At 38.6% G+C, this 14,846-nt stretch overlaps 1 protein-coding gene across 8 annotated transcripts in view; it reads left to right on the top strand.

Annotated features, from left to right (window-relative positions):
• Positions 1-14,846, top strand: part of TLCD4 (TLC domain containing 4) — a 102,662-nt gene that overhangs the window by 40,486 nt on the left and 47,330 nt on the right. For 7 of the 8 annotated variants that reach the window (XM_087447018.1, XM_087447027.1, XM_087447010.1 and 4 more), the window contains exon 2: positions 11,450-11,614. In XM_087447018.1, coding sequence (XP_087303144.1) covers positions 11,460-11,614 — 155 coding nt within the window. In that variant the 5' untranslated portion in view covers positions 11,450-11,459. Of the gene's footprint in view, positions 1-6,074; positions 6,363-11,449; positions 11,615-14,846 lie in introns of those variants that run through there. The other variant, XM_087447056.1, reaches the window with a different exon arrangement.

The raw sequence follows: 14,846 nt of genomic DNA, 5'->3' as shown, positions 1-14,846 counted from the left end.
ACCATCTGTATTGTGAGCCTTAAGGCCCTAGAAAATGAACTTCTGAGTTTCCTAAGAGGAGAATTCTTCAGTGGGTTGGAGCAGTAGGGAGAGCTAGGGAAGGAGCCCTTTTCCCATTGTCGGCTCCCTCACAGCCACACTTCTTGTTAGGTATTAGAAAAACAAATCCCAAGGCAGGGAATCAGTATAAAATGAAATAAAAAATTTTAAATAAGACAAAAGACTTAAAAAAATTGATGACATAGATTAATTATATTAAATTTCATTTTAAGTTAACAGTTAGAACATGTAAAATGTATAAATAACTATAAGCTAGGAAAATAAGAATAAGTTTTGTTAAAATCCTAATTAACAATACCTGTAGTAGAAGGGAGAACTGATCAAGTGTTGCAGGAAACCAAGGGGAGAAATTCCTTCTTGAAAGAGCAGGAATTTTCAGGGAGGGGTTAAGGAGATGGGATAACCCCCCAATCTTGCTGTGTCAGAATCTTTTGGTGGGGACTCTGGGCCATGTGAAAAAAAAAAATATCAAGAAAACTATTTCCCCCCCAGAAAACAAACAGTAGAAAGAAAGACTACAGAATCTTCTTTACTGGTGGGAATAAGCAGAATATATACTGAGAAAGTATTGTGTGTGTGTGGGAGGGGACAGGAGGGAAGCTCTGGGACATGAAAATTTGAAAGACACTGAGTTAGAGGGATCAGAGAAAGATTCCTAGAAGGCGTTTAACATAGGATGTAAAGAGATAGGGCTATGAGAGATGAAAGGGAAGTCTTGGATTAAAGAGAACCGTGGCAATATGAATTAACTGTCTAAACAGTTCTCCAAGTTGTGGTAGCAAGATGGGGCCTGCCCACAGCCCCTGAGTGTTGACACTTCTTGCTGGGGTGGGTGACTCTTACAGAGCCAGTTTGGGGAACAGTTTAGCCTCCTTCCTGCTCTAACATCCTGTGATTGTTATTACATAGAACTGTGGGAAAAATAAAGGCCCATTAGAGATGTATGAATATTTAACCTTACCTATTTTATTCTTTGTTATCATTAAAACAATTCATAATTCAAAAAAATTGTTTCAACGAGATGTCAATTGCCAGGGTCTGTAACAGGCAGAATTGAACAGTTTCTCTTTAGTTTGAATTCTGTTGTATGCTCTTGGAAGAGAAAAGGTTGAAGGAATGGGAAAATATAAAGGATATTCTTATTCAAAGTTTAGGATCTTAACTGACACAGAGGAACCATAGAGAAATCTTGTTTATAGTTGCGAGCAATTTATCATTAAATCTGAAGTAACATCATATATCTGAAAAAAGGAGTGTAACTTAATCATATTAATATTGAGTTCCTTAGCCTTTCCTGAAATTACTCCAAATTTTCTTCCTATTTGCTTCAGTTTAAAAAGCAGTACCATGAATATTGGAGGATTTATAGAAGTTAGATTGACTTTTATGCAGCTGGCTTCCTGTAGACTTTCACACTAATGCTAGTGGCTCTTGAACTTGATGCTCAGAAAAGATAAAGAGGTGGAATGTTTTCTGCATGTAATTCTCTAACGTTTTTTCGTGTAGCTTTCAATGCAGAATTAAAAAAACATCAACAACAATAAAAAATAAAAGCTGTAACTACAGTTAGAGCTTTGTATGCATTCGATTAGATGATTGACAGTTTTTATGTGAATGAAAAGTCAAAAGTGGGTAGTATGATAGTTATTCTTTACTAAGGGGTTTTAATGTCTCTGGTTAATTATTGACATTTCATGAACATTTAGACAGATAATTGCAATGTATCACACATGGAAATGCCAAAAAAAAAAAACCAGAATAGGGGGGCAGGTATGCCTTTTTTTTTGATAGAATTTTTGTTTGGTTGGTTTGGTAAATATCTCATCTTCTGCAATTGTGTGTTCACTTACAAATGGTTTACTATTTGCAAATAGAGACTTCTTAAACACTTTTACTTGTTAAGGCTACTGACATAGTAGATAAATCAATAAATAAGTACTTCTGTAGTTGATAAGAGTATGAAAATACAGTGCAGATTACAATTATATACACACATGAAATCTTTGAACGCATAACTTGTGTTGTAAGGAGTTTGGAGAAGACAAACCAAATATCATAATGCTATGGTCTGAATGTTTGTGTCCTCCACAAATTCATATGTTGAAATCCTAACCCCCAAAGGTGGTGGTATTAGTAGGTGGGGCCTCTGGGAGGTGATCAGGTCAAAGGGTGGAGCTCTCATGAATGGGATTATTGCTCTTGTAAAAGAAATCCCACAGAGCTCCCTAGCCTCTTCTGCCATGTGAAATCTGCAACCTGGAAGAGGGCCCTCACCCAACCATGCTGGTACCCTGATCTCGGACTTCCAGCCTCCAGAGCTGTAGGCAATAAATTTCTGATGTTTATAAGCCACCCAGTCTGAGGTATTTTGTTATAGCAGTGCAAACAGACTAAGACACATACTCAATATCAGCTCATTTATAATGTTGGTACTCTTTGCTTTTGGACATTTGGAGGTAAGAACCCTTTGAAGACAATATGTTTTCATGCTGTAATACTAGACTCATCAGTTTAAAAAATTCTTTTTTCTGGTATTCTGATTATACTGGTACAGTGAGGGACCTGTAACTGAAGAGATACTAGCAGAATTGAAAACACATGTAAGAATATGAATGTTTGCCATTATCATTATTTTATTTAATAGGCATTTATTGAGCACATGCTGTATGGCAGTCACTGTGTTAGGTATGGAGACACAAAGGAGAGGGGGGAAAAATGTTCGTGTTTCCCACCCTCATGGGACTCACATTCCACTGGGGGAAGGAGACATTGCAGCTGTAAAGGAGAGGGATGTGATGCTATGAGAGCAGATAAGGAGGGGAATTGACCTGTTGATGGAGCTCAGAGAAGCTCTCTGAGGAAGTGAGGATTGACCTGAGAGCTGAAAAAGCATGCGAGTTAACGTGGGAGTGGAGGAGCAGGGGTGGGAGTGGGGGAATAGGTTATGCAAAGGCCTTGTAGAGGGAAGGAACATCGCATCTTTAAGGAACAGAAAGAAGCTGGAGTGCAGCAAGTGAGGGCAAGTGCCAGTTGAGGCATGAGAAAGTGGGGTCCTCCTCAGAGCACTGGGAAACCAATGAAGATTTTGAGGGTAGGTGAGGAGGTGACATGATCAGAGCCAGCTTTTAGAGAAAATTTCCCTGGAGTCCTCCAGTCTGTTCTCCACACTAAGAAGACCAGTTTGGAGACAATCCACAAAAGTGATGGTAGTAGCTTAATAAAAATGGGTGTTTTTGGAAGCTATTTAAGAAGTGAAATCCATAGGACTTTGTGGTGGGTTGGATATGGTGGCATAGTAGGAAGGTGCAGAAAGCAAGTTACCAAGGATGACTCCTAGGTTTCTGGCTGTCAAATCTGGAGGTACAGTGATACCTACAGAAGAACCTAGAAGAGGACTAAGTTTAGGGGTGAGGTCATGAGCTTGGTTTGAAGTGCTTTTGTTTTATTTATTTATTTATTTTTATTTTTTTATTTGTTATTTTTTTTTTTTTTGAGGGGAAGACCAGCCCTGAGCTAACATCCAATGCCAATCCTCCTCTTTTTTGCTGAGGAAGATTGGCCCTGGGCTAACATCCATGCCCATCTTCCTCTACTTTATATGGGACGCTGCCACAGCATGGCTTGACAAGCGGTGCATTGGTGCGCCCCCCTACATCCGAACCTGCAAACCCCAGGCCCCCGAAGTGGAGCGCGCGCACTTAACCACTGCACCACCGGGCTGGCCCCGAGGTGCCTCTGAAATACTGTGTAGTACTGACAAGTAGGCATTTGGCTATATGCATCAGAACTCAGAGGAGAGATCTGGGATGGATATTTAAATGAGATTTTTCTGCATGTAAGTAATAACTGAAACCACAGGTATAGGCGATAGCACATAGGAAGCAGGTAGAGAGAAGAGGGTCTGGAGTGAGCCTCAGGGAATTCTGTATTTAGTGGCTGGGCAGAGGAGGAAGTGTGGTGTTATGGAAGCACAAGAAGAAAGTGTTTCAGGGAGAAAATGGTCAGTAGTGTCCCATGTTGCTGAGAGGTCAGGTAACATGAAGGCCACACAGAGAAGTCATTGCTGACCTTAGCAATAGCAATTTCAGAGGAATGAGGAAGGTGGGGACAAGAGTAGAGTGGGCTGAAGAGTGAGAGAAATGAAAAATGACAGTAGGGAAAAACCTTTCTAGAAATTTGTCCTTAAAGGAGATGGAGGAGGCGGAGGAGAGAGAGCAAGAAAGAGAAAACTATTCTGGGAAAGAGAGGTAGGAAAAGGCCATAGGAAGAAGAGATGGTGCATCTGTTGATTTTTGTTTTTACTGGAGACTTCAGCCTGTTTAAAAGCCAATAGAAAGATCTAGTTGAGGAGAGAATAAATGATAACGGGGAGAGAAAGCTTCCCAAGGAGGCCAGAAATGATGGATCCAAAGTGCACAGGTTAGAAAGGTTGTCCTGATGAGAGGACAGGTGGATGAAGATGCAGATGCAGATAGGCGATATGGTTGATAGTGTGATATTGAGAGTTTTGGTAGGTTGGCTTCTATTTTTTTGTGAAGTTGGATGGGAGTTACCTGTTGAGGGCAGTGTGGTAGAAGTGCAGGGCAGTGTTGAGAGCTGTTTGATCCCTCTGTAATTTCATACTCACCAACCTCAATCTCTTCTGGTATATGACTTTTTCCAACAGTGCTCTGATTGTTTAGGGCTCATCTCTGAGTAAATAATTGGGCATATCCAGGGTTGAGATTTGGCCAGCTCTTGGCAGTGAAAGGGAATGTAGGGTATTAGTAAGAGTATTATTGAAACGATGGGCTCTAGGATCTAAGCTGATTGAAGAGGGAAATAAAAAAGAAGAAAGGGCTAATGGATTCAGGAAAGCTGAGAGGTCAATGAACTTAAGAAGGTTGTAAAACTGGGCAACACTTGAAGGAGAGGTCAACAAAGGGAATACTTGAAATGCTATTTTGGAGGCATAAAAATGATGAGGAAGGAGCAATAAAGGTCCGTGGGTGGTTGAGGGGGGCGTGGAAGAGGTGCCATTCCAGAGGAGGATAAAAGGACTGAATAGTTAAGGACACCTGGGTCTTCTACATAGATAGGAAGTCACTCAGGATGATGGCAGGGCTTGAGGACATCAGTGGGCCAGGGCCCCAGACTTTGAATGGGAGGAAATGTTCAGGTGGTTGGAATATGATACTAAAGAGGAGAGGGAAAGGATAGTATAACTGAAGAGCAGGACCAAAATGCCAAGGGTGTTAACAGGGGGTGAGGGAGTGGAGGAGTAAGGCCTAAAGGGGACCCTGAGGATATCCAAGAGGATAGAGGGCCATCTCCTGATTTGGAAGTGTGAGAGACTAGGCAGCCACTACCTGAGAGGGTTGCAGAAGAAGAGGGGTGTCTTTAGAGCACACAGAGGAGAGGTCAAGGATAGAGCACTGTTTTCTAGGTGTGGAGCAGCAGTTCCAGGCAGCCTAGTGGAAGGGCTTGGGAGGTGGAGGGGGTGATGGGCTGGGTAGGTGGCTGGGAAGGAACTTTGGCGCATGGCAGGGACAGTCCCGTGGTAGAGGATAGATTTCTGCAGTGGGGGCTGCCTACATTTTGAGTGTTGAGTAATGTAAACAGAGATGAGTTAGGGGCTTAAGGCCTAGTGGGCAGAGAATAGTCTTGTTTCCCTTGGCTGGAGTGATGGGAGAGCCAGAAATTACGTGTCCTGCATGCTGATGGAGATGGATGATAGTGGAAGCAGAAACTTGCTGAATGCGCACCATATGCCAATTACCGTTCTAAGTGCCCAACAAACATTATGTGATTTATTTCCCGTGACACCTGTGTCAGGTTACTACTGTTATTTCCATTTTACAGATGAGGAAACTGAGATTCAGTTAAGGCACGTTAAGTATTTGTCCCAGATCACACAGCTAGCAAGTGGTGGAACTGAGATTCAAACTCAAGTCTGCGACCAAGCCTGTGTATTTCCCACCATGTTATATGTACTTAATATTTTCTTACATGGGCAATTTTGATTTTTTTAAACATAAATGATAGAATGTTGAGAATCAAGTGTAGTATTTAATACAAAATTTTCTTTTTAGATACCAAAATTAAGTTCAGTCCTAGAAGCCCAGAATCTTACTTTGAGAGTCCTCTGACAGTCAGACGAGCGCCCACCCTCTCTGCGGACCAACCTTTCCAGCTGTCCGTGTACCGCTTCTGTGATGGATGCTTGGACACTTCTAAATTGCTAGAAGGTTCTTCCTTAAATTAAGCTGAACTCTTCCCTCTCTGTAATTTTTGCCCATTTGTGCCATTTTGAGTAATGCAGAGTAAGTTCCCTCTTTCACTTTTCCGTGACAGTTCTTTAGATGTTAGGAGAATGCTTTTGGTTCCTCGCTAAGTAGTCTTGTTCCCAAGCTAGCATTACTCAGCCCTTTAACTCCTCACAGTATGATCTGGTTTTTAAAAATCACCATCTTAATTACACTACTCTCAAGGTGCTTTGGTATGTGATTAATTCAGAGTAAAGTGAGACTGATAAGTGTCTTTGTCCAAAGTTATACTTATGCACTAGCCAATTATAAATGAGCCTAAAGTTTTTTTGTTAGCAATATCTTCATTACGTTATTATCTCTCATTGGTTTGTGTAATTTAAAATGCTAAGGTTTTCCGTGTGGGTGTGTTAATTATGTGGCTATTATGATAAGTCCTATACTTGGGTATTGCCTTTTAAAATTTTATTCTGGAAGCCGGCCCCGTGGCGGAGCAGTTAAGTGCGTGTGCTCCGCTGCTGGCGGCCCGGGTTCGGATCCTGGTCGTGCACCGATGCACCACTTGTCAGGCTATGCTGTGGCGGTGTCCCACATAAAGTAGAGGAAGATGGGTATGGATGTTAGCCCAGGGCCAGTCTTCCTCAGCAAAAAGAGGAGGATTGGCATGGATGTTAGCTCAGGGCTGATCTTCCTCACAAAAAAAAAAAAATGTATTCCTATTATATTTTATCTTTCTGATTGGAACTCATATTTCAGCTAATGAAGATAATTTTGAAACTTGATTTTGTTAGTCTATTATACTAGCTATCTTTCCCAGCTCTATTTTATATACAAATTGAGTAAACATATAAATGTTTGTAAAAATATTACTGAAACAGACCAAAAAGAGAGAACCTAATGGGATAGCAGAAAATATTTCTCAAGTCTACTTCAGATCATTGATCTACATTGCTGCTTCTAGTTTTTCAACTAGCTCTGGATTTACCTAATTTTGTTATCCAGCCACATTTCCTTGTATTATACATAAGGCTATCATGGGAAACTTTCAGAGCTTTCCTGGAATGAAGTCATCCTTCATTTGATATTCTTCAATCTATCAGGATTTGGCAGTCAGTTAATTGTGGGAGTAAGGGATAAGAAGGAGTCCAGGGTGACTGAGCTGCTCTACATTGGAAGATGGGGAGGTGTTGTGGATGAGAATGTTATTCTCTGAGATGTGGAACCCTCGAGGGAGGACTAGTTTGAGGTTAAGTTCAGCTGGGGTCATGTAGAGCCTGTGGGGCCTCCAGGATGCCCATACGGAGCCATCCAGAGGGTAGGTGACCATTCAGGACTGATGCGTGAGAGTTGGTGGTGTCTAGTTGCACACAACATAAGCCATGTTGAAGGTGTGGGGCATACACCAAGGCAAAGCCTATGATGTGCAGAGAAATGGTTCTGGGTTGGCGCGGGGGGAGGTAGTAAACACTGTCACATTGAGGGAGTTCATGCCCAATAGCCTTCGTTTTTTGGTGACATGGGAAGAAACCTCATCTATTGTAAGAGAGGGAGAACTGGAGATTTGAGAGCAGTGAATGTTTGGAATCAAGTGGGAAATAGTAAAGGGAGCTTGCTAGAGATGGGAGGAGGAATTCTAAGCCTATGGGGGACGTTCTGCCCAGCTTCCCCCTTCCCTGCTGCCCTTAAAGACAACATACAAGACCTTTCCTCCTCTTTTTAAGAGTTTCTATTGCTAATCACTACAGCAGTGGTTCTCACCTGGAAGTTGTATCAGAATGTGAAAGAGTGTGGTTGTGTGTATGTGTGGAAGTGGCATTGGTAATTCCGACATACTCTCTAAGGAATTCCTTGTATTACAAGGGAATAATGAAAATGGGGAAATGAGAGTAACGGTTGTGTTCCCAGGTGGGTAGTTCCAGACTCAATTGGTGGAACTGAGTCTTTTGGGCTTGGAGTCTTGATTCACCTTGAATACCTTTGAATATCTCCTCGCTGTTTATGTGTCCCCTCTGCTGGGTATTTATACCCCAGAAAGCAGGGAGTGCCCCTTAGCACCCTGAACTTACCACTTTATGTGGTGATGGTTAGTTTCTTTGCTTCCTTACTGGCCTATCAGCATGTGTCCTGTTTTGTGTTCTGAGTCCCAGCACAGTGCCTGGCACAAGGTGGACACATGACAGATGTGGGATGAACTGTTGGCTGAAGTGAAGACTGAATCAGCCTGGCTATGCTGTTTCTGGTGGCCCTACCTCTGGGCGTCCTCCTGCTCGAGAAGGACTCTCATAGCTGATGGTTGAGAGGTGTACTTCAAGCCTTTACGTGTTTTTCTCTGAGAAACCAGCCTGACTTAAAGTTTATGGAGACCATCTTGGGGGCAAAAAGTACAAACATGACTGTATTCAGGAGGCCTCTGGCAGAGCTTCTTTGGTGTGACAATTCTTGTGAATCAGGACAGGCTAATTATATTGCAAAGTTCTTGTCTAGACACTCCCCTCGTAAATCGCCACAGAAATATTTCCCCCTTCTGTTCTGGCTGCTCCTTTCTAGCTCAGTATCCCAGCCATCTGCCAGCTACTAGCCACATGTAGAGGTGTGTGAACTAGGTCTAATACTTTTCTACTTTTTCTGTGTATTCTTCTACTTAATAATCACCAAACTCTCAAGGACCCTTAATCTGTGTCAGTAATGAGCATTGTTGGTTTTATCCATTTGTACCATTTTCTTGCCTGATTCAGTGAATGAACAGGGGCAGTTGCTTCTTACCAGAAGCCTTGGGTTTCCGGGGGAAATCTGTAAAAAATCCCTAGATTAGTCCTTGGTTTGGCGTGACTGATGAGGTAAGCAGCTGCTTAATAAGAAGCAAAGCTGAAAGTGGAATAATTTAATTAGCTTCTGTCTGCTGAGCCGTTAATGGAAGCCACAACTTGCCTACATGGAGCTCTTTAGTTTGAAATGAAACAAACATTTTTGCAAAGGGAGACTCTCAACATATACCCTGAAGACCCAGTTAATGGAAAGAAGTCTGTTGAAAATAGAAAATATCCAGTATAACAAAGACGTAATGAAAACTAGCTTTTTTAGGAATGAGGAATTTCTTAATGGTGAATTGTTCTAGTGCTTTTTTAATGTATTGGTTGAATTAACAGTTCACAAAATGCATAATGTTTCGTGATACCTACTATGTTTTATAACATAACTTTTAGAAAACATTCATGAAATAAATGCTCATTATATATGTTGAATTTCTTTTTTTTTTTTTTCTGTGTGTGTGAGGAAGATCAGCCCTGAGCTAACATCCATGCCAATCCTCCTCTTTTTGCTGAGGAAGACTGGCTCTGCACTAACATCTATTGCCAGTCCTCCTCCTTTTTTCCCCCAAAGCCCCAGTAGATATTTGTATGTCATAGTTGCACATCCTTCTAGTTGCTGTATGTGGGACGCGGCCTCAGCATGGCCGGAGAAGCGGTGTGTCGGTGCACGCCCAGGATCCGAACCCGGGCTGCCAGTAGCGGAGCGCGCGCACTTAACTGCTAAGCCACGGGGCCGGCCCAGTATATATGTTGAATTTTAACAGAAGTAAATGAGCAACCCATGCCCGTCCTCCAGGACCAGCAGGAAATATGCAAAATCCTCCAGGACAGACCATCCCCACCTTTAAGATTAGACTCTCCACTCTCTTCTGGTTACTGGTTTCATTTTCTTCATTGATCTGCCCACCAGCTTCCAGATCCCTATTCGCTTTAATCTTAGAAAAACATTTTCCCCTTTACACGTCATTTAGCAAATTATAATGATGTTTAATTTATGTACAAAACTTACTTTTATGTATAATTTGGTTAATATTAACCCTAGGTTAAAAGACCATAAATTAAATTTTTTAATATCCAATAAACACTTGTTGAATTAAAAAAAAAGTAAATAAGCTATAAAGTTAATGGAATCTTACAGAGAAGAATCGTAATATTGATATTTTTACTGAGTGCACATACCAGAAAAAAAGAATGAGAAACGAATTCATTACAGACACATGAATTTTGTCAGAAGGGGCCCTGTGGGAGATTGATTCTTATTATGATATCCTGGTTGGAAGGGAATGAAGTGAGGTTATTGCTAGTGCAGTCAATGGTTTGGCTTTTCTCTAGTGAATTGGCTTCAGTAGGTGATTTTATTTCTTCACATTAGGCAGCTGGAAATATGTATTGATTCATTTCCTTTTCATTTGAGGGTCAGCTCTATCAAAGATGGAGCCATAGAAATGCTGTATTTGCTGGATATGAGCAAATGCTTTAGTGTCTTTTTTGGGTCCGAATGTTCCTAAGATTTTTAGAGCCAAATAAAGTTCAGCTCAATGAGATAGAAAACATACTTTGAATGTGTATATATGCATATAACTATTCTTTCCGCTAACTCTATCCTTAAAACCTAAAGCTCTTTTATAAAACTCTTATATTTTAAAGATAAAATGCCATGGAGGATTTTTGGTCCAAGGATATGTGTGAATATTGCAGAATATTTTTTTAAAGTTAAATACTAGTTTAGGCAGTAACGGTGATATGATTCTTTTCCAAGATGGTATTATTCTTCATAAGATTTTAATTTTGTTTTAAATGTTGTTTGTCCCATTGTACATTTAATTTTTATTACATAATTATTTTTCATTTTGCTATAATGATGTTTTATTATGATTTTTGGCTTAATTGTTTCTTAAAGATTATCAAACTCATTTTATAGATGAGAAAATTGAGGCACAGAGAAGTCAGGTGATTTGTCCTGAGTTTAATTAAAAATAATATTACTAACAGAACACTTTCAGTTATAGTACTTGAAATTCCCTCCTAACATTAAAACTCTAAGACTTAAATTTTGAGTATCATGAGGTTGAATTTGTCTCTGGAAATTTATAATGTTGAGATCTTTAAGATAATAGATTTTTCCCTCTTTTATTTTAAATACCAGTATAAGATACATGACAAATAGCTGGTAAAGGCTTAAAATTCTTATAGTTTCTTTGTAGTCTTACATTTGTGCTAAATTAAAGTAAATTACTAAAAATATAACCACATACTGTTTTAAAATTAAAAAAATTCATTTAGGTTTATCATGAGCAATTTAAAGTAATTTATAGTCATCATTTCTCTTAACAGGTGAAGAAATATGGGTACCGACACCAAACTGGTCATCAGCACGGCTTTTACCAGCTTTTTCACCTTTCAGCTTCTTTTCCACTTTATAAGTTATTGGTTTTCAGCAAAAATTTCTTCAGGTTTTAATAGTCTCAGCTTCGAAAAGAGGATTGAATGGAACTCAAGGTAAAGTATATGAAAATGTAATTGATTAAAACGAAAGCTAGTTTTATGAAATAAAGTTATTTAAAATATTTCCAGAAAGTCTTTCATTTAGGGTCTAACAAAATCTAAGGTCAAATTTTTTATTTGACCTTAGGAATAAAAGGAAAGACAAGGAGATAGATCTCATACAAGAAAATTTTAAAAATTCTTATATTGAAAGATGTTAGGAAAAATTTATTTAACTTTTTGGGGAAGTGTGGGAAGGTTAAGTAGACTCCAGCTGACTGTGGAAGAGTAGTGTTTGCATTCTTTTCTGAAATATTCATGATAACAAGCACATATTCTTTGGAAATGATAATGAAGTAAACATTAGCTGGGGCTGTAAGTGGCCTATATATAGTATTGGCTGGCTTAGCCAGACAGAGGGCAGTTAAATGCTACACACCAGAGAACATGGTGTACGGTTAGCACATCTGTCTCTCTCTTTTAAGGAACTTTTTATTAGAATTCAGAGCCCTTCAGAATTTATTCTTTCGTTATATAATTCTAGAGTAAAAATTGCTTTTCAGGTTTTTTTAAACACAAGTGGAAAACGAATAAGGCATCTAAGGATATAGAAATCTGTGGGAGTTTTAATTAGTTGGTTTGCAGATTTTTTTGTGTGTGCAACTTATTAATCTCTGAGAAGGTTTCAAACACAAAATGACTCTGATGACTGCTTCACTTGCTTTGGAGCATTTCAAGTGCCCAAACATCTCTGTGCATTTGCAAACCTCAGTGAATTGGAGCAGATGTGGGAATATTTTTTGTTGTTGTTATTAGGTTGAAGTTAATGCTAACTATAAAATGAATTCAGCAGTTCTCTAAAATTGCTATAATTATTTTTCATTGAAGTTTTCTTTTAGAATTAAAGAACTTCTGCCAAAGTCTGAGTATTTATTTGAGAATGGTCCTATTTGACCTGAAATGCCCTATGTTTGAGTCAAATTGTTTTGCAGGCATCCACTTTTATAACTCAGACTGTGAATAAAACTCTAGTTGTTTTCTTCTGCACCTCACACTGATTTGTCTGGTTCATACATGCTACAGCTCTTCTCACCTTAAAAGTAAGAATTATTTCTCCATGTACTCTTGAAAAATAAGAGGTATGATTGTCTTAAGAATAGCACAAAGATATTGTTCAAATGTGGGATACAAAATATACTAACCGTTATTTTTTAAAACCCTTTCTAACATGAAGATAGATAGAATAGAGAAGGAAGGGGCTGAAGGAGGGTGTTCATTTTCTGCGACTAAACTTTGAACTATTTTCATTTCCCTTTCACCATGGTTAGGATAGGTAAAGGCATTTGAATCTTGGAGAGCTGCAAGCCAGAGAAATAGGGAGAGTACAGAGAGAGAGAAGCAAAGATGAAAATGAAATGAAACAATGAAATTGAAAAATACTTTGCATTATTCAGTCTATCACTGCCATTCTATGATGCATGGAATCACCATTTGGGAAACTGAGTTCCCATTTGAAAAAGGAGTCTGGGATTATATAAAATGCATTATGCTATTCAAATGGTGTTCTCTCTTTTTCTCTCTCCAATTTACTCCTGTTTCCCACTCCACCTTGGTTCACATGGGACTTAAGCCATGAGGTGGAGAGTGCAAAGAAGGAAAAAAAATCGGCTGTTTTTTGAGTGAAGTACACATATATGTCTTGAAATCCTGTTTCCAGTCCTGAAACAGACAGATCAACACAACGCACATAATTTTTCCTAGTAATCAGGAAAGAGTATGAAGAATGAGTGGTCTAAGCTGTCTAGTAGAAAAAGAACAGGAGGAAAAAAAAACTCACCGGAAAATTTACACCTGAGAGATAACAGTTTAGTTAATTATTAAGTGAGTAATTGCTGTGCTTAATTGTTGCTTTTTCTGAAAACATACATAGTTATAGATATTATTTATATCTCATAAGCAAAAAAATGTTCTTATATCCATTTGTTTTCCTATGGTATAGGAAGTCCTACTGTGTTGAAATACTCCTATTTTTTAAATCTACTTCTTCAAAATTTAACTCTTCTGTCTGTTTGAGCTATATAATCGCTATTGGTAATACTCATATTACTTGTGAATGATTAAATCAATAACTTTAAATTGCTATTCAAAAATGGTCATTATTTCCTAAAAAAAAAAAAGGCACTGTCTTTTGATAAGCACATTTCTTTTTAACCTTCTTTGAAAAAAAATTGAAATATTTTATCTTGAGAGCATCTTGATGTTTCTTTATAGACACTAAGGAATGTACATTTTGCTTTGCCAGGAATCTGATTTTAAAGAATGAAATGTGAAATTTTTACTAACAGAAGTTTCTGACCATATAGACACTAAGGAATGTACATTTTGCTTTGCCAGGAATCTGATTTTAAAGAATGAAATGTGAAATTTTTACTAACAGAAGTTTCTGACCATATAGACTTTTACATATAGTATGTAAGCACAGGGTATTTGCTTCTCCTCTTCATTCTAGTGGGAGCTATTTGATACAGGTAAGATTTAACCTTTCCTTTCTTGAAGTATATGCTATTTCCATCAGCTGAGGGCTTGTAATTCTTCCCGTTTACCATATAACATCTCAACAGAGAAGGAAATTTGAGGCCTGAGTATCAGGAACAAAAAGTTAGATTTTTTTCCAAGAGGAAACTTTTTGCTATAAGGTTACTAAATGCTAAAACAGGTTAGTGAGAGGTTATATTTTTTCCTTTCATAGAATTTTTAAATGGCGACAGAAAGCTTGTTGGATGATTATTTAGATGGAGTGTTTTATTTGATATCAAGGAACTTACATTTTTATCCTGCTGTGTTCAAATGAAATACAGGTGTGCTTGGCGTGAAAATTCCAGACTTATAAACCAGATAAATTGGATTAATTATTCACACTTCAAAATGATCCTTTGGTATTCCAAAGTGTTCTTTGTTAATGCCTTTAAATTAGTGAAAATCTTTGAGCATTTAAAATATGATTTGATGTAGCTTGATATGTCTATTTAGGACCACGTCATGTATTAAATCAAGTATATTGATTTTTCAGGTTACAATAAGATTTTCTAATATCAAGCTTCATATTGGTTGATATATTTCACTAATTTTTAAAGATTTGGGGTCATATTGTAGTGAGAAATTCTTTGCACACCATTAATTTCTAAAGAGAAAACTTTGCTATACCTTTCATCCTTTATTCTAATGAAGAGAAAAGAAACTTCATTAC

This window comes from Ceratotherium simum, chromosome 2, assembly GCF_057802395.1.
Source record: "Ceratotherium simum simum isolate JZ-2026a chromosome 2, ASM5780239v1, whole genome shotgun sequence".
Classification (NCBI taxonomy): Eukaryota; Metazoa; Chordata; class Mammalia; order Perissodactyla; family Rhinocerotidae; genus Ceratotherium; species Ceratotherium simum.
The sequence above is the reverse complement of the archived record's forward strand: the minus strand, read 5'-3'. Positions and strand labels throughout refer to the sequence as shown.